Genomic DNA, 24,382 nt, shown 5'->3' with positions numbered 1-24,382 from the left:
AACTTCAGTTATATTTAATGGTGATGTTTTCTCTTCCTTTTCTTTGACAGTGGATCCATTGGACCTGACCGATTACCACTACTCATTCCTCGGGTCACAGGAATACCAGCCTAGGGAGGAATCGATGAGTACAGCTCCGATAGAAGATAATAGACCTCGAACCCTTATTCCTTACAAGTTGGGGAAGCAGGCTGGTGGTATTCGTGGTACTCCAAAAACCCCTTGCTCCAGGAAGGTTGGTGCAGTCGAAGCAGAAGTGCTTTCGCCCGATGATGATTTTGAGAAGATTGCTTACCCGAAGAATGGTAAATCTGCTGCTGGTACTGTTGCGTGTAGAGGTGGGAAGAATGCTGTCATCACCAGGAGGAAACCGGCAGTTGAGTCTGGCAACATAACTTCCTCCAAGAGAGCATCAAGACTGCCTTTGAAGTGGCGTTCTGCTGTCGCTCCCCTAAAAAAATACAGTTACCCTCATCTATCCGAGGCCCGGAAGTTGAAACAGTATGTGCTTAGTAAAGACGGTCTGGAGAAGTATTCTGAGTGAGTTTTCTTCTTCTTAACTTTGTTGCTGCCAGAGATGCTACTTTGTGTCTGAACTTCTGTTGTTGTAGTATGTGGACTTCTGTTCATTTCTTCCTTGCCTTGGAGTTATAGTGTCTGAACTTCTCTTTTTATAGTATCTGAACTTCTATTCATCTCTCCTTGTCTTTGAGTTATAGTATCTGAACTTCTGTTCATCTCTGCTTGTCTTTGAGTTATAGTATCTGAACTTCTGTTTATTGTTGTACCTGAACTTCTAATATATTTTTTACCATCCTTTGTATTTTGCAGCACAAGCTACTGCATGTTTACCATCCCGGGGAATGTGATTGACCTCATAGGACATGCTCTTTATACCCTTTTCGGTGAAGGGCAGCAGATGGAAGGAGACATAATGGATTATCTCATAAATTTGTGGAAGGATAAGCCGGAGACCTCCGAGATATTCTCTTGTGCTGACAGGGTTGTACTTAGTCCCGACTTCATACAAGTTTTAGTTCTTTTGCACCCCTATCTCTCTTTTTTGCTCTAGTTTTGGTGTAGTGGCGTTTGGGAGGTGTTTTAGTTGTGTTTTTTGTGAATGCACAGTACTGCCTGGAGTATGATTTTTTCGGTGCAACAGTTCCAAAGTTTGATGTAAAAAAATCTGCTGGTCTCCTCCCAATGTTTGTTCACAAGGAAGAAGACCTTCTTAACGCAAAGCTGGTTAGGTTTTCATAACTCTTGTTTTTTTAATTTTGTGTGCATCCTTTTGCTGAGTTTGTCAAGAAGTTTTTGTTCTTCCCGGTTCTTCAATACCTATGCTTTATAGTTTGTGTTCACCGTTCCTTTCATTCTTGGCAGGTTTTTTTGATACTATTCAAGCCAATTGGCACAATGGCGCACTACAGTGTCTATGTGGTGAATAGATATCGTGGGAGCATTGACATCCTTGATTCACTTCCTTACGCTAATATGGAAACGTCACGAACAAGTTTCCATGGAGACTGTCAAAATATCGTGAGTGTTTCTTAGCCTGAACCTCCTTTCATATTCTGTTGTTTGACACGAAGTTTATTATGCCTTCTGTTGACAAAATATGTTTATGTCTCTGTTGTGGTAATACTGCTTGAACTGACTATCATTTGACAGTTGAACTTCTGGTATTTGTTTAGCTGGATCTTATGCAAGTGTCGCTTTTTATGTACCTGAACTTAACTATTTTGGTTAACATGTTTTTGACTTCATCTTATTTTGTTATTTCTGGTAGATCAAGAGATTCGTTGGGTTGCTCGAGGAGGTGTACGGCAAGGCTGCGTACAAGGCGAGCAAGCAGCCTAACTGGGTGACTATTGCAAAGAGGCCGACTTTTATCGATGTTCCAAAGCAGAAGAATAATGATTGTGGTTTCTTTGCCGTGAAGTTCTGCTCTTCATATGATGGCGATGAGCTTGTTGATGATTTTGGTGATGTGGAAGTATATTTTGTCTTATTGTCTCATCATCCATTCATTTTTTCTTGTGTGTTTTTGCTGAGACGCTCCTGCTGTGGTTTTTAGTTATCCGTTACTAAACCATCTTTTCATTTCTTGTTTGCAGGCTGCTGCAGATGACTGGAAGGCTGAGTTCATGCACACTCTAATGTTTAGCGAGAAGAATGAAGTCATGCGTGCAGAGCTCCCGAAAGAGATCCAGTCCTTGGGCCCGTGAATTCGAAGGATTAGTTTCAGTGTAGATTTGATTTAGTACAGATTTTAGGTTTGATAATGATTGAACGATTCCGTAAAGAATTGGTTGTAAGAATGTTTTAGTGATTTGTGTATCTATAGCTACAGCACTATTACTTATGATATTGTGGACAAATGTATTTGGTGTGAAGAATGATTTGGCTTGTGAATTTCAATGTACTACAACGTTTTCAGTATCCATGTGTTGCATGTTTTTGCCCCAACAGATGTACCTAAACTTCTCCCTCGGCTATGGTTGAACTGCTTGTTTTTTTTGTGTTGTTTAATTTTGGGCCCCAACATATGATTGTAGACTTGAACTTCTGCTTTGAGATGTGGCTGGGCTGCTGGTTTCAGATGGAGAGGATATTCTGTGTTGTGTAATGTATTGGTATTTTTCAACCCAACCAATATGTAGCCTTTTGCATAGAATCTATATTTGTTTTTTGTGTTTTTTCATGTGCGAATGGATTTCAGCCGTAACTTTGTGCAAAAATATTCTCATACACTCCTTGACGTTTCTTTATGTTTTGTCGGCATTGTACATGAACTTCTGCACGTATCCAAACAGAACTTCACATCTGAGCGCGTTGTCTTAGGCTTGCTAACCTTAGTTCATACGGTGAAACTTTATTTTTTTTAAGAAATTTTTTTCCTACATCGATTTTATGTACCAGAACTTCTTCTATAAGCTGACCTGAACTTCAAAACTATATGATTATTTGCTGGTTGCTCTTTTATGGAATACAACACCAGCACCTCCTGCCATAATATACCATAACTTCCACTTTAATCTTACTTGAACTTCATAGTCTATATTTTTCATTTTTGTTCTTGCTTGCACTTTGCATGGAATACATCACCAGCACAGCACTTCCTCTCATAATATACAAGGACTTCTGCAGTAATATTACATGAACTTCACAGTGTATATTTTTCATTTTATTACTGCTTGCTCTTTCATGCAATATATCACAAGCACCTCCTCTCATACTATACCAGGACTTCTGCAGTAAGCTTACTTGAACTTCTAGTGCATAATTTCTGTGAAACTTCAACAATAGAAGTTCAAGTAAGCTTCTCCTAAAATACTGTTTCAAAAGTGGAATAACATTATGCACATTGACATGACATAAGTTTGCTTTGTTTAATTGACCTAGTCTAACTGTTCATGAGCCTTGCGCTCCTCCTAGGCTTTGGTGGTAGTGGTTTTTGCTTGACATGTACCTCTTCCTCTTCATCGTCCTCTTCCTCTTCATCGTCATCTTCCTCTTCCTCTTCTTCGATGGTGTCTTCATCTTCGTCTTCCTCTTCATCTTCCACCACTATCTTGTTGCTGGCTCTAGGTTTTGCTTTCTGTTTCTTCTCTGGCTTTTTGCTTGTCTTTTCAGCATCTCCGCGCTTCGGGCATGTTCTTGCATTATGTGGTTCATACTCCTTGCATATGCTACAAAGTCTGGTGCTTACTTTCTGTGGGTGTGGTCCCTTCTTTTGTTCTATAACTTAGGGCTGCTGTTTTTGAACTTTGGGTTGCTTGACCTCCTCGGCATTGTTTCTTTCCAAGAGTGTTGGACAGGTCAGCTTGTTGTGTCCCGCAACCTGGTTGCACACACTACATTTCCTGTGTCCAAGTGGCACTCCGTTCTCATCGAGCACGACGACTCTTCCTGCGTGTGGTGCCTTTATTTGAGCTCTCTTGTCACTTTTCTTTGCTGCAAAAAATTTCTCCCTACCCTTTGTTTCGGAATACAACGGTAGTTTCATCGTCTCTTGCTGTCGCTGCTCCATTGATTGGCCAACACCCTGCTTGCATTGGTTGGCTTCAGCAGTGGCGTTGAGCATTTCAGCTGCATAATAATGAAGGTCATCTTCAATTTCAGCGTTCTCTTCAACCATCCTTTCATTAGCATCCGCTTGATTTGCTGAATGCATTGCATGAAGCTCCCCCACGAGCCTCTTGAGAACATAGTAGGCTCTGTCATATTGCTGGTCACATCTCATCGCTTTCTTGTTAACCATCAAATTTAGCTACAACAAGATGTCTTGCTTCGATAGCCTTGACCTGCCATCCGATGCAGTTGTGTTGTAGTCCCTTGTATCAAAGGTTGGTTGTGATTTTGCAGTCTTTGTGTACCGTTTGAGGATATACTTGTTTGGAAATTTTTCAGGCTTCAGGTAGTCCAGTATGTTCATGATGTGAAGGCAGAACAGGCCTGCATTTTGTGATGAATGCAGAATACATAGTTTGTGAGCCAGCAATGAGTTTCATATATTTTGATATGATACTACTAGTTTAGCTATTTAATGAGTTTGTTTTTCCGCTCACCTGTGTGTGTCTAGAGTTTGCATTCACACTCGTATATTTCATTCTCTGGGTCAGCTACAACCTGGAATTCATGCTTTGACCAGGAAAATCTTTCTTCATCATCATGGCCAGGCTTGTTGTGGTAGTACACAAGGTACTTAGTGGGCTCTGTTGTACGCTTTGCGCGAAATAGCATGGCTTTTCTCATCCTAGTCCTCATCCCGGTGTACACGGCTCTCGTGTACTTGATAGACATGTCTTCCTCGTAGCCGTAAGTTGTTTTTGTCACAGGATTGGTCTGCACATGTCAAAAAGTAAGATATTAGTCGAAGCAGAGTCATGGGTTTCATTTTTTTAAATTCAAAGTGCACATATTGAAGGAAAACAGAACATGATGGGGGTGTTTTTTTTGTCATCGTATCATGCTGGTCATTGTTTGCTCGTTCTCCTTCTGCATCCGAGTTTGTATGCAAGCATTGACCCGCATGGCAAACTTGTGTAGGTTCTGGGTCCCCTTGACAAACCCTTTCTTGAGCACGTGGTTCATGCTCTCGCTTCGTTGTGTGGAAGTCATTCTAGCACAGAAACTGTTCTTGTAATATGCTGAAATCCACATCTTCCTATCACTCCACAGCTGCATCATCATCTGGTCATTCTCCAGGTTGTACTTGTGCACGAGTTCAGCCCGGGCATCTTCAAACTCCATTGGCATCAGCGGCCAGTTTAATATAGCTGTGAACTCCTCTTTGAATGTTTTATACTTTTTGTACAGCAACGCGAGGTATTCCCTGTACTTCTTCATGATGTGCCAACGGCATAGCTTGTGGACGGTGTTTGGAAATGATTGTGGTATAGCTTTCGCCATCGATGGGCACTGGTCTGCATGAATTAAAAAAATGAAACTTGCTTCTTTTTTGCACTGATGGTGAACTTATGTTGTACAAGTACTTGAACTTCACATCTAGCAGCATGGCTATCTAAGAATGTCACATGTATTTTTTCTTACAGAAGTGTTGCTGAACTTCTGTGCTACCAGTGCTTGAACTTCACAGGTAGCAGTAGGACTAACTAGTAGTGTCACACTCAAATTTTTTCTTAAAGCAGTGTTGTTGAACTTCTGTGGTACCAATGCTTGAACTTCACATAAATAACTATATTTTCCTGAACATGTTTCATATGTTTTTTCTACAGCAGTGTCCTTGAACTTCTATGGTTCCTCTATTTGAACTTCACATCCAGAACTATATTTTTTCTAAACATGTGACATATAATTTTGCTTCTTGTACTGTTTTGGTTGGACTTCTGTACTAGCAGTGGTTGAACTACTTGCTTTACATTATTTTTAGATAAAACCAATGTACCCAATACAGACCCATAGACTGAAAAGATGATGAAACTTGTAGAGTTTTTTTTGAACTCACCTATTAGAATGCAAGTAGGGTGCTTGTTGTTCATGCACCATACAAATGTATCGAATAGCCACTTGAATGACTTTGCATCTTCGTCTCTTATCAGGGCAACAGCAAATATCGTTGACTGCAAGTGATGGTTTGTTCCAACAAACACTCCCAGAGGCATACGACATCTGTTGGTCTTGTAAGTTGTGTCGAATGTTACGCAATCGCCAAAGTCTTGATAGGCTCCTCGGCAGCTTGCATTGGACTAGAAAATGTTTTTAATTGACTTGTCCTTATCCACTTGGATGTCATAGAAAAACTCATCATTGATTGCCTTCATGTCTTTGAAGAATGAAACAAGTTTCAAGACATCATCCAAATCATCTTTCCTTGCATTCATGGCTTTCCTGCAAATTACATGCAAACATGCATTTGTTATTTTTGCTAGCAAAGGGTTGTGACCTAGGATGCTATTTTACATTTCAGTATGTGGATGTTTGAATACTTACTGGTTTAGTAGGTCTCGTCCGGTCATGCTTAGGAAGTAGCTTCCATCTTCATTTTCAGATAGCATGGACATGATTGTTGTGTGCTTGACATCATGGTACTGCAGGAGCTTTACGTACTCCAAAATAGTGGGGTCATAATTCTTGTGTGAGTGCAAAAATACCAGCATGTCATTAGTTTGCATGAGTTTGCGATTATGATTGTACTCAATGTCCACTGCCACGCATGTGTTATCCTCCTGCACCTTCACCCTCATTCTTGCATTGCAGCCTGTCCTCTGCGATGTTTTGTTTCACTTCCTGTTAGCCTCTGAAACAGAAGATGTGTGTATCCCTTGGAAGGCGCAAACAAAATACTTGTGATTGTCATTTCCCCCCGTCTTCCTGATTCCAAAACCAGCGTGTCTGGCGTATCTGTTATAAAATTCCCTTGCTTTCTCTACATATTGGAATCGCATCTTTAGTCTTGGTATTAGATAATCCGGTAGATCCGGCATCTGCAGAAAAAGAAAAAATAATCCAAACGGCACGTTAAAATGCAGTTTATGAACTTGTTATCCTGGAGGGAGCAGAAAATTTGCAGATAATACAAGATGCGTATATAAATATTTTTTGTTTCACTTACGTGTGTGTATGATCGCAACTCCACCGGAGTCTGCTGCTGTCCCTCTGGGATGGGGCACGGCGGAGTAGTCATAGCAGGATGCAGTAGTGGATCACGAGGAGGAAGGAGGGCTGAAGATGGCCTCTCTCTTGTTTGCGTCCTTTTTGCTTGAGGTGGTTGTGGAGGTATTGCGATCTTGGTCTGGGTTTGCTCCTTTGTTTTGTGAAGCAATCCATCTACCTTATGTCCCGTACAATTCTGACTTGTAGCAGCAGCAGCAGGATCCAACAGTGGTAGTGTGCAGAGCACTCTCCTCCGTGTGTTTGTTCCTGTTGGATTTGTCCTGGGATCCGGTTTAGTTGCTTCGCTTTGGCATTGATGAGGCACACCAAGATAACCTCCAGAGTTACACGTAGGACTTGAGCTAACCCCCTCCTCAATCGGCGTGCTTGGGAGTCTGCTGGTGGATACAAAGAATCCGTGGGGGATTTCCGGCGTCACCCTATTAGGTGGAGGCGCAAGGTTGTACGGATAGGGCTGTGACCCAGAACTTGGAAGTCTCCATGTGTTTCGGGTGTCATCCATTTTTGGTCTGGAGCAGGTTGGTAATGTTGTTGGTGCGTTTGAGGTGTGACCCATTGAGGGGGTGGTGCAATGCGTACAGGCTTAGGATTGTGTGCTTGCTGTTGGGAACTTCTAAGCTTCTTCATGCATCTCTCCTCTTGCTGACATAAATGAAAAAAATGCCTATTAGCACACAAGTTACATCTGACTATACCTTTGCAACTGAACTGAGCATTATTCACAACCTGAACTTCTATTATAAAAGTGGTGTTCATGTACATATTTTTTCCCTTGGACAGGCATCACACTCTTAACTGAGCTGAGCATCTGCCAGTACTTTTGTACCTGAACTAAGCACCCTTCACAGAATGAACCTCTAATCCTGTTAATTCTACACTATTTGATTACTTATATGTACCTGAACTAAGCACTCTCCACAACATGAACTTCTTGTTTTGCAAAGGGGAAATACTGTCTACAGTTAAAAAACCTGAACCTTCATGAGTTTGAATGGTTGAACCACTAGTGCATACCAACCTGACCTTCATGTGAGATCACATGCATGTTCTATTTTCCTTTTTTTGCACAGAATCAGATACATACCAACCTGAACTCTAGCACACTTACTAGTTGAACTTCACATGGCTTTTCACATGTGAATGCAGGCAGATTTTCTAGTGTTTGTAGCCTGGACTAATGGTCACACACCACCTGGACTTCAGATGGCTGTAAGCAGGCAGATTTAAAACAAGCTTTTTGTAGCCTGGACTGATGCTCACACACCACCTGAACTTCACATGGCTGTAAGAAAATAACAAACAGAAGGAAGAAGTTCAACCATACCCTGGCTAGAAGTTCGGCCAACCTTTTTCCAGCAGCTGATAGGCCACCTTGAGAGCAATTTGTCAGAGAGCTAGGAGAGGAACCGCATGGAAATCCATGTCTTTCATAGGGCGCGAAGTTCACCTGCATGAAGCAAGAAGGTCAGGTAAGGGAAGATTGAAGGAGTCCGCAAGATTAGGGAGGAAATTCATATACCATTCTTAGATTTGAAGGCGCCACTGATGCGGCCTCCGCCGCCGAGATGCTTCCTTGGGCGCGCTGTTCGCCGTAGGTTGCGCCTTGGCCGTCATGAGCACTGCTAAGCCGTCGGGCCATGACGATGGACCGAGGAGGAGGCTTTCGGAAGTCCATGGCTATTAGTGGCAGAAAGTCCGGCGGCTTCACCGCCTCTAGGCGACGCAGGCTCCCTCGCGCCTGCGTCCGACGTCGCTCGCTCGCCCGCGCCGGCGGTCGGGCAGGAGGTGGAGTCGGAGGGGGCGGAGCTCGATCTGGTCGGCCAGGATCTGGAGAAGGAGGGGAGGCGCTGGATCCGGCGGATTTTCGGCGGGCGAATCATGGCGGAGGCCGGGGATCGAGGGGAGGAGCGGCGAGGAGGGGGGGTTGGGGAGGGGCGGCTCGATCGGGATCGGGGTCCAGGTGGGATTCTGTCGGGCCGGGCCGGCAGTTCAGGGAAGTTCGGGAACCTTTCTTCGGGCCCTATATAGGGCTGCTATGATCCAAATAACTATTCTAATCCTGGGATTAGAATAGTGTTGTCATATATATATATATATATATATATATATATATATATATATATATATAACTCTTATCATGATGAACTTTAGCCTCCCTAAGCTTGAGCGATACTTGCTCCTTCACAAGGCCAAAAATTATATATATATATATAACTCTTATCATGATGAACCAGATGCATAGGATAAAACTTCTGATGAAATTTCAATTTCAATCGGTTCTAATCCCACGTTACAATATCATCACATAGCCTATACCATGTCAATGCATTTCCCTCCAAAGATAAAGTGAATACCTTCTTCTTAACTTCATCCTCGAATAAACTTGCAAGCTTAAACAATCCACAAATTTCATCCACATAGATTAAGTACATATCAGGATGTACTGTTCTATCTCCTGCATAATGATTAGCTAGCAGATTCTCTAAGATACCCGAAGGAATTTCATAATAAATATTTTTAGTAGGTTTAGTAGGTTGAGGGGCAACTCATATTGCTTCCGGTCAAGGTGAAGATACCCCGAACAAACCCCTCAAAGGATTAATTTCCATAGTAATAAGTGACAATAAATTTCAGCACGTAATATAAATGTTTCGTTATCAAATTCCACTTACCAAAGGCACTTCACTCCCCGGCAACGACACCAGAAAAGAGTCTTGATGACCCACAAGTTAGGGGATCAATCATAGTCCTTTCTATAAGTAAGAGTGTGTCAAACCCAATGAGGAGCAGAAGGAAATGACAAGTGGCTTTCAGCAAGGTATTCTCTGTAAGCACTGAAATTATCGGTAACAGGTAGTTTGATAGCAAGGTAATCCGTAACGAGCAACAAGTAGCAATTGTAAAAAGGGGAAACAAGGTGTCCCAATCCATTTTATAGCAAAGGACAAGTCGGAATGGTCTGTTATAGTAAGCAAGGTGTTGTCAAAGACACATGGGAATTATCATCTAGTCCCTTTCATCATGTTTATTTGATTCACGTTTGCTACATTGATAATTTGATATGTGGGTGGACCCGTGCTTGCGTGCTGTTCTTACTTGAACAAGCCTCCCACTTATGATTACTCCCTCTCGCAAGCATCTGCAACTAGGAAAGAAGAATTAAGATAAATCTAACCATATCATGAAACATATGGATCCAAATCAGCCCCTTACGGAATAACGCATAAACTAGGGTTTAAGCTTCTATCACTCTAGCAACCCATCGTTTACTTATTACTCCACAATGCCTTCCCTTAGGCCCAAGTATGGTGAAGTGTCATGTAGTCGACGTTCACATGACACCAGTAAAGGAAGCAACAACATACATATCTTCAAAATATCAAACGAATACCAAATTCACATGATTACTGATAACCCACAAGTATAGGGGACCGCAACAGTTTCGAGGGTAGAGTATTCAACCCAAATTTATTGATTTGACACAATGGGAGACAAAGAATATTTGCAAGTATTAGCAGTTGAGTTGTCAATTTAACCACATCTGAAGAACTAAATATCTGTAGCAGAGTGATCAGTAGCACAATAATATGATAGTTCGGTAGCATTGGTAACGACAACAACAATAACGGTAACAGTAGCAGTTTTGTAGCAATTTAGCAGAGTTCAATATGTGAAAGTCGTAGGCATTGGATCAATGATGTATAATTGTGTTGGACGACATTCATCATATAACAGTCACAACTTAGAGCGACTAAGAACTAGCTCCAATTCATCAATGTAATGTAGGCATGTATTACATATATAGTCATACGTGCTTATAACAAGAACTTGCATGACATATTTTGTCCTACCCTCCCATGGCAGCGGGGTCCATAAGGAAACTAATAGATATTGAGGCCTCCTTTTAATAGAGAACCGGAACAAAGCATTAACACATAGTGAGTACATGAACTCCTCAAACTACGGTAATCACCGGAAAGAATCCCAATTATTGCCTCCTTGGGGTATGCAGATCATAACACGTAATAGGTGTGTATAACTTGCAAGATAGGATCAAGAACACAAATATATTCGTGAAAACATAAAGGGTTCAAATCTGAAATAATGACACTCGGGCCCTAGTGACAAGCATTAAGCATAGCAAAGTCATAGCAACATCAATCTCAGAACATAGTGGATACTAGGGATCAAGCCCTAACAAATTGACTCGATGACATGATAAATCTCATCCAAACCCATCACCGCCCAGCAAGCCTACGAAGGAATTACTCAGTCCCGGTGGTAAGCATTAGGAAATTGGTGATGAAGAAGGGTTGGTGATGATGATGGTGACAAATCCCCCTCTTTGGAGCCCCGAACGGACTCTAGATCTGGCCTCCCGATGAAGAACAGGAGGTGGCGGTTGCTCTATATCGTAAAACATGATGAAACTTCTTCTCTTATTTTTTCTCTGAAAATAGGAATTTATAGGCTTGAGATTAGGGTCAGCAGAGCCACGTGGGCCCTATGAGGCACCAGGGCGCGCCCAGGGGGTGGCCGCACCCTGGTGGATCGTGGGCCACTCGTGAGTCCCTTCATGTGGATCTTGGCTCGAGTATTTCTTATATATTCCATAAAAAGTCTCCAAAAAGTTTCGTCCAATTCCGAGAACTTTCATTTCTACACAAAAAACAACACCATGGTAGTTCTACTGAAAACAACGCCAGTCTGGGTTAGTTTCATTCAAATCATGCAAATTAGAATCTAAAAGAAGAGCAAAAGTGTTTGGAAAAGTAGATACGATGGAGACATATCAACTCCCCAAGCTTAACTCATTGCTTGTCCTCAAGCAATTCAGTTGACAAACTGAAAGTGATAAAGAAAAACTTTTACGAACTCTTTTGTTCTTGTATCCATATATAAGCTTAATAGTACCCAAGTTTTCAGCAAAGATCATAACTAACCATGCAAATGACAACTCTTAGAAGTTATATTCACTCATACCAATGGCATAATCAACTAGCGAGCAACAATAACATATCTCAAATGCCAACACTTTGTCAAAGCAATCATGATATAATATGAGAACATGGTATCTCGCTAGCCCCTTCTGAGATCACAAAACATAAATGCAGAGCACCTCCAAAGTTCAAGCTGCGACTAAACATTGTAATTCATGGTAGAAGAGACCCATTCATGATGCACACAATATTAACTGTACACAATGCATAAGAATGACAATAGTGCTATCAGGACTAGTGCTTGATTGAGAAGGTGATGACTCAGCAATAAAAGTAAAATAACATAAAAGTAAATGGACATGCCCTTCACAGAGGGAAGGAGGGATTTGCAGAGGTGCCAGAGCTCAAAGCTTAAATTGGAGATAAATTAATTTTGACAGACATGCCTTTCTTTCGACGTCATGACCGAGAGTTTTCAATATCTTCCATGCTAAACACATTAGAGGCCGTTCCCAAGTGGAAAGGTAAAGTTTAATCCCCCTTAGCCGACAAACACAAGCCATGGCTAGCCGAATCCTCGGGTGCCCTCCATACCAACAACTTTCTGGGGGAGTTTGTTTCATTATTTTGCGATTTGATCATGCGACTGGGCATCCTAAATACCAGCCCCTCTTAGATAAGGACAAGTGAATAAACACTTATCATGAGAATAATCCGCTTAGCATGGAAGATACTGACCGCCCCTTGTCGCTCCATGAGCGGTACGGGCACACAAAACAGATGCTTATTTGAATGTTTAGAGGTGGTACCTGCAAGTTTACTTGGAACAACAGAGTAATACCACATATAGGTAGATATAGTGGACGATAGGGATTTGGATGCACAAGCAGTATTCCCGCTTAGTACATGCGATGTCTAGCAAATAGATTTAGAAGTGACTAACTAGAGAGCGACAATGGTCATAGTCATGCATTGTGAATAATTAACATTGAATAGTAGCATGAGTGGTTTTGAATCAACTACATGCATGAACACATGCCAAGTCAAGCCACTTGAAACCATCAGAGGAGAATACCATACTATCATACTACATCATAACCATTTTAATGCATGTTGACACCCAAGATAAATCACTATCCACTCCTAGCTACTTAAGCCTGACATGAACAACTATAATCTCTAATTGTCATCATAAACATGTTCAATCATAATATGCTGAATCATCCATACTAAGTAAAACATATTTACAAAAGCAAAAACAAGTTGAGTTCATACCCGCTTTTCCTTGCCACGGTCACTTCATCAAATTATCGCCATTATTGCCTTTCACTTGCACGGCCGAATCATATGAAAATAATAGTAGTGCAAGAGTGCCATGGACTAAGCTGGAATCTGCAAACATTTTACTCAAAGGAGAAGATAAACTAATATGAGCTCCTTGTTAAATCAACAATAATGCATATGAGAGCCACTCAACATTTTCATCGTGGTCTTCTCCTTATGATGACTCAACAAAAGAAAAGAATTTCAGAGAAATACACTGAAATATTTTTGGAGTTTTTAGTTTTTCTTAAAGAAAGCAAATTAAAAAAGGAAAAACAAAAACGAATAAAACTATTTACATGGGAAAGCTCCCAACAAGCAAAAGAAGAAATGAGAAATCTTTTGGGTTTTCTTTTAAAACTACAACAAATTAAACTAGGAAGAAAAACCGAAAAGAAGCGAGAAATATTTTTGGATTTTCTCAAAGTTTTTCGAACACACAAGATGAAAGAGAGATATTAAAACTAACATGGATTATACAATGAAAGAGGATGAACACCGACAACTGGAATAAAATGTGTGAACATGAATGTAATGTCGGTGAGAAATATGTACTCCCCTAAGCTTAGGCTTTTCCCTAGCTTGGCAATCACCATCCGTAGTAGCCAGCTGGTCCAACATGGAAGTGCTGAGGCGGTGGCACTTGAGCATCCCAATCTAGGCCTCGTCCTCTGCCGCTGCCAAAGTGTATCAGTACGCAACGATGTCCGGTGGCATAACCGTATCCTTTCTTGACATGAAAGTCAAAAAAGCAGGTGTAGACAACAAAATAATATGGTGAGTATCCTCACTAAAAAACCAAGTTATAACAAATATGGGAAGGAGGCTCAGGGGCATCAATGCAATGGTGATCCTGCATAGATTGGTAATCTAGGTAAACTCTAGACAAATAATAATCATGAGGGCGTATATTAACATGGAAATGTCTCGATAAGCGAGTAGCATAAATACCACCATAGATTTTACCCTGGTCCTATAAGTGTGAAGGTCGCATGCAATGATAGCTCCAAGGCTATAAGTGTTGTCACTGAAAAGTGCTCGGCATAAAATGGCGAGGTCGGGAGCGCATAGCACACTACCTTGCTCCCTAACAGTCAAACATTTCCCTATGAATAAAGCAAAGTAATGCACAACAAGGAATTGCAAACTAGTAGCTCGGGCTTTTGACACGCCCCTTTCCTCTCCCACAGTTAAAGTGAAGAGGAAGCCATGAAACCATCCAATCTAGGCTCTCTTATTCCCCCATCAGAGGGAATCAAACATATCTCACAACATTCAGCAAGTGGTATCTCATGATTTTCAGCATATAAATTAAAACTCACCATGGGGGGTTCGAGCCTATTCAAGAAATAAATTTTTTGCACAAAGGAGTATGTAAGGATGTGGTGCTGGTCACACTCATTTGCGAGGAAGTAGGTCAATCCAGCATTTGCAACAAATTGTGCGAACTGTTGGTAGAATCTGGCTTCGTTCATGAAGGCATTGTGCACCCATTCACATGGCTGGACCTCCGTCCTACGCGGAATGTTGAGGTCACTGTCCGAGGAGTACCCAATGACTCCCTTGGCATTTCATTTCGAGGAGCTTCTCCGAAAGAAATTCATTTTTCCTATGAATAAATTTCTGAAATTTTCGGGCCACAAAATGATGTCAACAAAACTTCACAAGATTGATAGCAACTACTCATATGAATGTCTAGAGGCTATATCAAGCATTCAAAGTATTTGGAACTCAAAGAATTCAACATGCAAGCTCATTTTCAGTAGCACAAGAGCTGCTAAATATGCAAAATATAATCCACTAAAGCAAAAACTAATTGGAGAAATGGAGGAGTCACATACCAAGGAGCAATCCCCCAAAACCGTGTCGAAAACGGAGCTCCGAGCAAAGAGATCGAAAATCTCAGGTTTGGGAGCAAGAATACGAGGGAGATAGCTACCAGGAATTTTTTTCTAGAGGTAAGAGACGAAGTGAGCTAAAGGGATAAGTGCGGGGGTCCCTATGGGGCCCACAAGCCACTCAGGCGTGCCCTGGTGCCTCGTGGGCACCAGGATCACCCTGGTGGTGTGTGCAGTGCCAAAAATTCTTAAATATTCCAAAAACATTCATGTTGAAATTTCACATCATTTTGAGAACTTTTATTTTTAGGCTATTTTTTATTGCACGGATAATTAAGAAAACAGGATAATCATGGCATTTTATTGTATTTAACAAAGAATAACATAGAACAAATAGTAGGTACAGAAAGTTGTACTTACTAAATTCATTGACCAGATGCCCCTAAAAAGAATCTATTAATAAGGTTGATTAAGTCTTATTAACAAACTATTTCTGAGTAACACGAAACCAAAGAATCTTCGTATAACACTAAGTTACCTCAACGGGGATATGCATCTACCCTATAATAAGAGTTTCATATTTCTTTTTCACAGTAGGAATAGGGAATTGCGAACCTCCAAGAGTAATTGTCGAAGCTCTTTCAATAACATTGATACCATTCACTTGAAATTGTTTCTTCGAAAAGTGCACCGTATGCTCATTACCATTGATATGAAAAGTGACCTTGCTTTTGTTGCAATCAATAACAGCCCATGCAGTATTCAAAAAGGGTCTACCAAGTATAATCGGCATGTTGTCGTCCTCGGGCATATCAAGTATAACAAAGGTTGTTAAGATAGTAACATTTGCAACAACAACAGGCACATCCTCATAAATACCGATAGGTATGACAGTTGATTTGTCAACCATTTGCAATGATATTTCAGTAGGTGTGAGTTTATTCAAATCAAGTCTTCTATATAAGGAGAAAGGCATAACACTAACACTGGCTCCCAAATCACACAAAGCAGTTTTGACATAATTTCTTTTAATGGAGCATGGTATTGTAGGTATTCATGTATCTCCTAGTTTCTTAGGTACTCCATCCTTAAAAGAATAATTTGCAAGATTGGTAGAGATTTCAGCTTCAGGTATCTTCCTTTTATTAGTGACAATATCTTTCATACATTTAGCATATGTGGCCATCTTCAAAATATCAGTCAAATGAATACGCAAAAAGACTAGCCTAAGCATTTCAGCAAAGCATTCAAATTCTTCTTCATCCTTATTATTAGGTGGCTTAGGAGGAAAGGGCATGGGTTCCTGAACACATGGTTCCCTTTCTTTACCATGTTTTCTAGCAATAAAATCTCTTTTATCATAACGTTTATTTGTGGGAAAACTTTGTTTTTGCCACTCTAGTTTTTTCCCACTTTGCTTATGCCACTCTAGAATTTGACATCTCACTTTTGCCACTCTTTGCTTTTGACAATACATCACAAATGCCATTTCGTGGCAAAAACGATAATTTTTCATTTCACTTTTGCCACTCTTAGCTTTTAACATGTATCACAATTGCCACACTGGAAATTTTGCTTTTGCCACAGAATGGCAAAAATGATATATTGTCAAAAGCTAAGAGTGGCAAAAGTGAAATGTCAAATTCTAGAGTGGCACAAGCAAAGTGGGCAAAAGCTAGAGTGGCAAAAACAAAGTTTTCCCTTTATTTGTAGGAGGTGGGTTATCAAGATCAACATCAAGTTCTATTTCAACATCATTATCAGGTTCTTTATCATTGTCCGGTTGAGAATCTACATGAACATCATCATTATCATTATCACTAGGTGAATGTTCATTACCAGATTGTGTCTCGGCATCAGAATAGAAACATCATTACTATTCTTAGAAGGTTTTCTACTTCAGGTTCACTAGAAGCATGCAAAGTCCTATCATTTTTCTTTTTCTTTTTCTTCTTGGATGGACTAGGTGCATCTATATTAGTTCTCTAAGAATATTTTTCAATTCTTTTAGGGTGACCTTCAAGATAAAGTGGATCCTGAGTCATTCTACCACCTCTAGTCATTACTATAACAACATGATCATTCATATTATTATTCATCTCATTGAGCAAATCATTTGGAGACTCAACAACTTGTTCTAACTGAGTTTGGACCATGGATGCATGTTTACATAGACCTTTAACACCAATAGCAATTCTAAACATCAAGTCACTCAAACGATCAATCATGAAGGCATTACATTTCAATTGCTTTGTAACATACACATTGAAATGTTCTTGCTTAAAAATGTAGTTATTAAATTCATACAAGCAATGACTAGCAGATTTATTGTAAGGAATATCACCTTAATCAAATCTTATAAGATAATTTACCTTTACTACCTGTGTCGGGGTGTCAAGACCATGTATTTCTTCAATAGGTGGTAAATTATTAACATCTTCACCTTTAATACCCTTTTCTTTCATAGATTTCTTTGCCTCTTGCATATCTTCAGGACTGAGAAATAGGATATCCCTCTTCTTCGGAGTTGGTCTGGGTGGCGGTTTAGGAAGTATCCAATCATTATCATTCCTCAACATATTATTCAATAGTTCTTCAGCTTTTTCAACAGTTCGTTCCCTGAAAACACAACCAACACAACTATCTAGGTTGTCCCTAGAAGCATCGGTTAGTCCATTATAAAATATATAAAGTATTTCATTTTTCTTGAGAAGATGATCAGGCAAAGCATTGAGTAATTGGAGAAGCCTCCGCCAAGCTTGAGGGAGACTCTCTTCTTTAATTTGCACAAAGTTAAATATGTCATGTAAGGCAGCTTGTTTCTTATGAGCAGGAAAATATTTTTTAGAGAAGTAATATATCATATCCTGGGGACTACACACACAACCAGGAGCAAGAGTATTAAACCATATCTTAGCATCACCCTTTAGTGAGAAAGGAAACAACTTAAGGATATAGTAGTAGCGAATTTTTTCCTCATGAGCAAATAGGGTGGCTATATCATTCAATTTAGTAAGATGTGCGACAGCAGTTTTAATTCATAACCATGGAAAGGATTAGATTCAACCAAAGTAATTAACTCAGGATCGACAGAAAATTCATAATCCTTGTTAGTATCAAATATAGATGAAGTAGCAAACTTAGGATCATATTTGATTCTTGCAGAGATTTTTCTTTCAGCTTACATAGTAGTTTCTTATCATCTTCCATATCAGTACAAGCAAGAAGTTATCTCCTCACCCACATATAACCCTTGGGTATCACATGGATTTTAATTCTTGGAGAGCTAGGTCTAATAAGTGAACATAAATTTCATGAGTTTCGGCATTTTCAAATTCTTTAGCTTTAGCAAGTTGTTCATCAAGAAATTCACCTGGTGGCGTAGTTTCATCAAGCAGAGTACTAGCATCATCAATAGCATCATTCATGATAGAAGTAGCATCATCAATTACTTGCGACATAGCAGACTTAATAGCAGGTGTAGGTGTCACAAGCTTACTTAAAACAGAAGGTGAATCAAGTGCAGAGTGTGATGGCAGTTCCTGACCTCCCCTCATCTTAGAGGGAACGATCTTGGTTCTATCATCCTTTAGATTCTTCATGGTAATGAACAGATGTAAATCCAAAGTGACTAAGAAAATAGAGCTATGCTCCCCGCAACAGCGCCAGAGAAAGGTCTTGATAACCCACAAGTATAGGGGATCGCAACATTTTCCGAGGGTAGAGTACTCAATCCAAATTTATTGATTCGACAGAAGGGGGGCCAGAGAATATTTGCAATTATTAGCAGTTGAGTTGTCAATTCAACCACACCTGGAGAACTAAATACTCTGTAGCAGAGTGGTAAGTAGCACAATATTATGATAGTTTGATAGCAGTGGTAATGACAGCAACAGTATCGGTAATAGTAGTAGTAGTAGTTTTGAAGCAATTTAGCAAAGATCAATATGCGAATGTCGTAGGCCTTGGATCAGTGATGGATAATTCTGTTGGATGACATTCATCATATAATAGTCACAACCTATAGCGACACAGAACTAGCTCCAATTCATCAATGTAATGTAGGCATATATTCTATATATAGTCATACGTGCTTATAATAAGAAGTTGCATGACATATTTTGTCTTACCCTCCCGTGGCAGCGGGGTCCATAAGGAAACTAAGAGATATTAAGGCCTCCTTTTAATCATGGCACTCGGGCCCTAGTGACAAGCATTAAGCATAGCAAAGGCATAGCAACATCAATCTCAGAACATAGTGGATACTAGGGATCAAGCCCTAACAAATTGACTCGATTACATGATAAATCTCATCCAAGCCCATCACCGTCCAGCAAGTCTATGAAGGAAGTACTCACACCTGGCGGTGAGCACCCTGAAATTGGTGAGGAAGAAGGGTTGGTGATGATGATGGCGACGAATCCCCCTCTCAGGAGCCACGAACGAACTCTAGATCTGGCCTCCCGATGAAGAATAGGAGGTGGCGGTGGCTCCGTTTCGTAAGACACAATGAAACTTCTTCTTTTATTTTTTTCTTCGAAAATAGGAATTTATAGGCTTGAGATTAGGGTCAACGGATCCATGTGGTCCCCATGAGGCACCAGGGCGTGCCCAGGGGGTGGCCACACCCTGGTGGCTCGTTGTCCACTGGTGGGTCCCCTCCTATGGATCTTGCTCCAGTATTTCTTATATATTCTATAAAAAGTCTCCAAAAAGTTTCTTCCAATTCCGAGAACTTTTCTTTTTGCACAAAAAACAACGCCATGGTAGTTCTGCTGAAAACAGCATCAGTCCGGGTTAGTTTCATTCAAATCATGCAAATTAGAGTCCAAAACAAGAGCAAAAGTGTTTGGAGAAGTAGATACGACGGAGACGATCAATTAATTATAACCAGACTTCTCCCATTTCCTCAAGAACAAAAGTAACTACTCACAAATCATATTTATGTTCAAGATCAGAGGGGTTTTGAATATCATCAAGGATCTGAACATATAATCTTCCACCAAATAAACCAACTAGCATCAACTACAATATGTAATCAACACTACTAGCAACCACATGTACGAATATGAGTTTTTGAGACAGAGATGGACTAGGGTTTGAGATGAGATAGTGCTGGTGAAGATGTTCATGAAGATTGGTCCTCCCACGATGAGAGGGTTGCCGGTGATGTCGATGGCTTCGATTTCCCCCTCCGGGAGGGAAGTGTCCCCGGCGGAATCGCTCCGCCGGAGAGAAAAGGTGCTCCTGCCCAAGTTCTGCCTCAAGACGGCGGCACTTCGTCCCGAGAGTTTTCTTCTGATTTTTTTCTAGGGCAAATGGCATAATATAGGAGAAGATGGGCCTTGGAGGCCTGACAAGGGCGCCAAAAGCTCGGGGGGCACGCCCAATGGGGTAGGGTGCGCCTCCCTGGCTTGTGGCTACCTAGTGGGCCCCTTTTAGTAATACTTTGGTCAATATTTTTATACATTCCAAAATAATTCTCCGCAAATTTTTAGGTCATTTTGAGTTTTGCGGAATAGCTATCTCTGTTGCACCCCTTTCTGGTTGAGAATTCCAGCTGCTAGCAATCTCCCTCTTCATGTGAAACTTGCAAAATAAGAGAGAAAATGCACAAGAATAGTATCATAAAGTGAAATAACAGTCCAAAATACAATAAATAATAGTAGGAAAACATGATGCAAAACAGACGTATCAGGCACAAGCAAGAAACCCCACACACAGCACTATGAAGAAATCCCTGTCGATGTAGCACATTGATGTCATCGTCATCACTTCTCTCCAACCAACGTCATCGCCATCCCTTCTCTCTGAGCAAAGGGACTTTCACTCACAAAAAAGGGACTTTGACCCAGCACACTCCATAGAGACCTTGTGAAGCCACATGAAAATCCATGCTAACCACCGAGCCACGCACAATAAGGTCAATGCAACTCTGATTCTGGTTGAGAGATATGAAGGAGAGATATGCAAAGCAGGCGCCGTGGAAGATCAATGAACAGTCCACCTACCGCTTCATCCACTCAGACCCCTTCACCGCAACACCAATTCGCAACCAACCCGAGTCTAACTCATGGAAACACCGAAGAAGAGCGGACTATCGCAACCATGCCATGACCCCGACACCGGTCACCCCATTGTTGTTGCAATAGAAACCCCGACGCCATCACCATTGACTTCCACTGGCCACCACTTTGACAACCACCACCATCCTCAACACCAAGCACACCACTCTCCACCGCCCTCCTCACTCTCACTGGTTGAGTGAAGCTCCAAAAAGGGATAATTGTATTTCAGCCCTTAGTTGTGTCACCCTTGACAGGAATACCCCTAGTTTTGTAAAACACGCGGTCTTGCCCAACTCGGTTAGCTTGCTTTGTGTTTTTGCCCTTCCGTCACGGTTCCGTCCAGTCAGCACCGTTTGACCGTGTGTTGACCATTTGTGGACTTTTTGTTGGACCATTTTGCCCCTGCTTCTTCACTCTATGGCGAGACACTGCCAAGTGGGACCCATCACCATCCCATGTTCCCTTTTATTTCTCTCCCGCTTGTCAAACCCTAGTCCCGGATGCCCTTCCCCCCTCTCTCAGACCCCGTCGGCGCTGGAGCGACACATCCCGTCCATGGCCAACGAAGGAAGGCTAGCAGAGGTCCCATCGGTGGTGGAGCCACGGATCCCATCGGGGTTGGGCTCGACCGCCTGCAGGAGGAAAACCGCCCCGACCCGCCTCGTTTCCGCGCCTGAGGTACGCCTCATCTCCGCAGCCGTTCGTCGGGGTTGGGCGCGAGCGCCGCCCTGCCCGTGCTACTTCCTTCTCCCTTTCTCTATCGGTTCTCTCTGTCTCTCTCACCCTCCTCTTTTCTCTTTCTCGATAGGAGCAGGGATCAACCCCAAAGCCACCATGTCACTGCCCATGGAGGTCCATCTCTCGATCCATTCACCGCCGCCGCGAGCCCTGTTCGATCTGGCGCTGGAATGTGTGAGGCATGAACTGCAGCGCCAGTGTCCCCGTTGACACTCGTCCACGCCAACGCGGGCCAGCCTCCACCGACGCCTCCCTCTGGCCCAGATCCACAGCGCCCCGAGGGAGGCACAGATCTCGTCGGTGGCCAATGTATGCGGCGGCCGGGGACGCACGATGGGGAGAGATGGTTTGGAGGGTGGCGCGCGGCGACTGGGGACGCATGGTGGGGATAGATGGTGGAGGAGGGTGGCACGCGCCTTGCCTAGGCCTCCTTCCATGCCGCAGCGGCGGAGTCCAAGCGCTCATCATGAGGACGCACTGGCGAGGAGGATTTGGCGAGCTCCGGCGCCGATTCTGTTGGCTCCGGCGAGCTCCGGCGCCGATTCATTTGGCTCTGGCGAGCTCATCCCCCTCCTACAGAGGGGTTTTTTTAAATCGTTGGCCCGAAATTTTTTTAACACTTGACGCAATGTAATTAGCTAGTATAGCTAGCAACTATAGACTAATGATTAATTATATTCGAGATGAGACCAACCTTAAGTACTGATTTGTGTTAATTACTGGTGTTTTGATTAGTTTATGCTGTGTTAATTATTGCATAAAAAAGGATTGCAAAATTGATGTTATGTTTACAACATGGCAGTGTCCATTAGAGATATTTGATCCGTTGTGGGTCCCACATGATAGTGAGAAGAGTGACAGATGGTTTTCTCAGTGATGGGTCCCACTTGGAAGTGTCTATTCAAAGAGTGACGAAGCAGGGGCAAATGGTCGAGCGAGAAATCCATAAATGGTCAATACACGGTCAAACGGCACTAACTGGACAGAAACGTGACGGAAGGGCAAAACCACAAGAGGAGCAAGCCGCCTTGGGCAAAACCAAGGATTTTCGAAAACTAAGGGCAAAACTGTCGAGTGGGACACAACTAGGGGCATAAAATCGATTATCCCCTCCAAAAATGATGCCAACGAAAGGGGAACAACATCGAAACACCGTCATCATCCGACCCCATCGGGTCTGGGGTTTTCCCCAAAGTTCTCTCTAGCAGAGAGATAGCAGCCCATAGACGCCTTCAAGAAGGCCACAACATCCATAGGCGTTACCATCACTGGCTCTAGCCAAGGTCAAAGATGGAGCTTCCCCCGACATCGATCACTTTGATGATCCTTAGTCCAAAAACAAACCATCCAACCAGACCACACGCTTGCTGCAACTTCAATAAAATAATGGCACAATCAACCTCCTCACAACAACTGCAACTATCGCAAGGCGAAGCTCAACCTCAACTCGGTGGCATCCAAGCCACGAGAAAGAGGCGCCCACTAGTGGAGAAATGGTTACCCATAATCTAAATTCGTGGCGCGTCGGTTTAATCCACGCCACTACTAAAATTCACAAATACTGGCGGCGTGGGCATATTTTGCACGTCGTCACTATGCCATTACTGATGGCATGACTAAAAACTAGCACATCACGATTATGTGGGACCCATTAGGTCACCAGATGTTACCACTATTATGACTACTGGTGGAATGATACTTTTTGCTCCACAAATCCCTACATATACGTAGGACCGACCTCTATTGTCTCGATCAATCTATCGATGACCAGCTCAGTCATCTTTGTCTATGACCTAGGTCATGCCCAAATTTCGTTTTCGTCAAATTTTTGACACTCAATATATGTCATTTTATTAGCAAAGGTAATGCTGAAATGTTTTGTGACCTTGTTAGCTATATACTTATATTTAATTTTTCCCTATATATATATTCTTGTAGGCAACTAGATGCTCGAATGATTCATGCATATGCATTGAACTATAAATGGGTTATTCAAGGTGGCATTGGAAGATATGAATCGAAAGGGTAAAACATAGATATTATGTCCGTGTAAAAAGTGCAAGAACAAAGTTTTGCTCGACCCTTTTACTGGTCGTGTGAAGATGCATTGGCTAAGACATGATTTCATGTCTGGTTATACACGGTGGACAAGGCACGGGGATGATGAGGAGGATGCCAAGGGATACCCTTTCGATGAAGATATGGAAGGAGGGAGGAACGATCAAGAGGCAGCCGAAGATGAAGAAGATAATTAGGACAGACAAGAAGGGGCGGAATATGAGGAAGCGACACCCTTTCGATGAATAGCTGGAAGGAGGGAAGAACGGCCAACACG

The 24,382-nt window shown here is 41.9% G+C and overlaps 1 protein-coding gene and 1 long non-coding RNA gene across 2 annotated transcripts; one reads left to right on the top strand and one right to left on the bottom strand.

Moving 5' to 3' along the window:
- Window positions 1-4,273: 4,273 nt before the first annotated feature.
- LOC109749162 (protein FAR1-RELATED SEQUENCE 5-like) lies at window positions 4,274-5,415 on the bottom strand. Its single transcript, XM_020308143.1, has 3 exons — window positions 5,032-5,415; window positions 4,599-4,848; window positions 4,274-4,458 (listed from the first exon to the last, which is right to left on the bottom strand). The coding sequence occupies exons 1-3, from the start codon at window positions 5,413-5,415 to the stop codon at window positions 4,274-4,276; spliced, it is 819 nt and encodes a 272-aa protein (XP_020163732.1).
- Window positions 5,416-21,791: 16,376 nt separating this feature from the next.
- On the top strand, window positions 21,792-22,763 carry LOC120967907 (uncharacterized). Its single transcript, XR_005761736.3, has 2 exons — window positions 21,792-21,987; window positions 22,118-22,763. It is a non-coding gene; the product is annotated as an uncharacterized lncRNA (long non-coding RNA).
- The last annotated feature ends 1,619 nt before the right edge of the window (window positions 22,764-24,382 follow it).

This window comes from Aegilops tauschii, chromosome 1, assembly GCF_002575655.3.
Source record: "Aegilops tauschii subsp. strangulata cultivar AL8/78 chromosome 1, Aet v6.0, whole genome shotgun sequence".
Classification (NCBI taxonomy): Eukaryota; Viridiplantae; Streptophyta; class Magnoliopsida; order Poales; family Poaceae; genus Aegilops; species Aegilops tauschii.
Note: the sequence above shows the minus strand (reverse complement) of the source record. Positions and strands in the feature narration are given on the sequence as shown.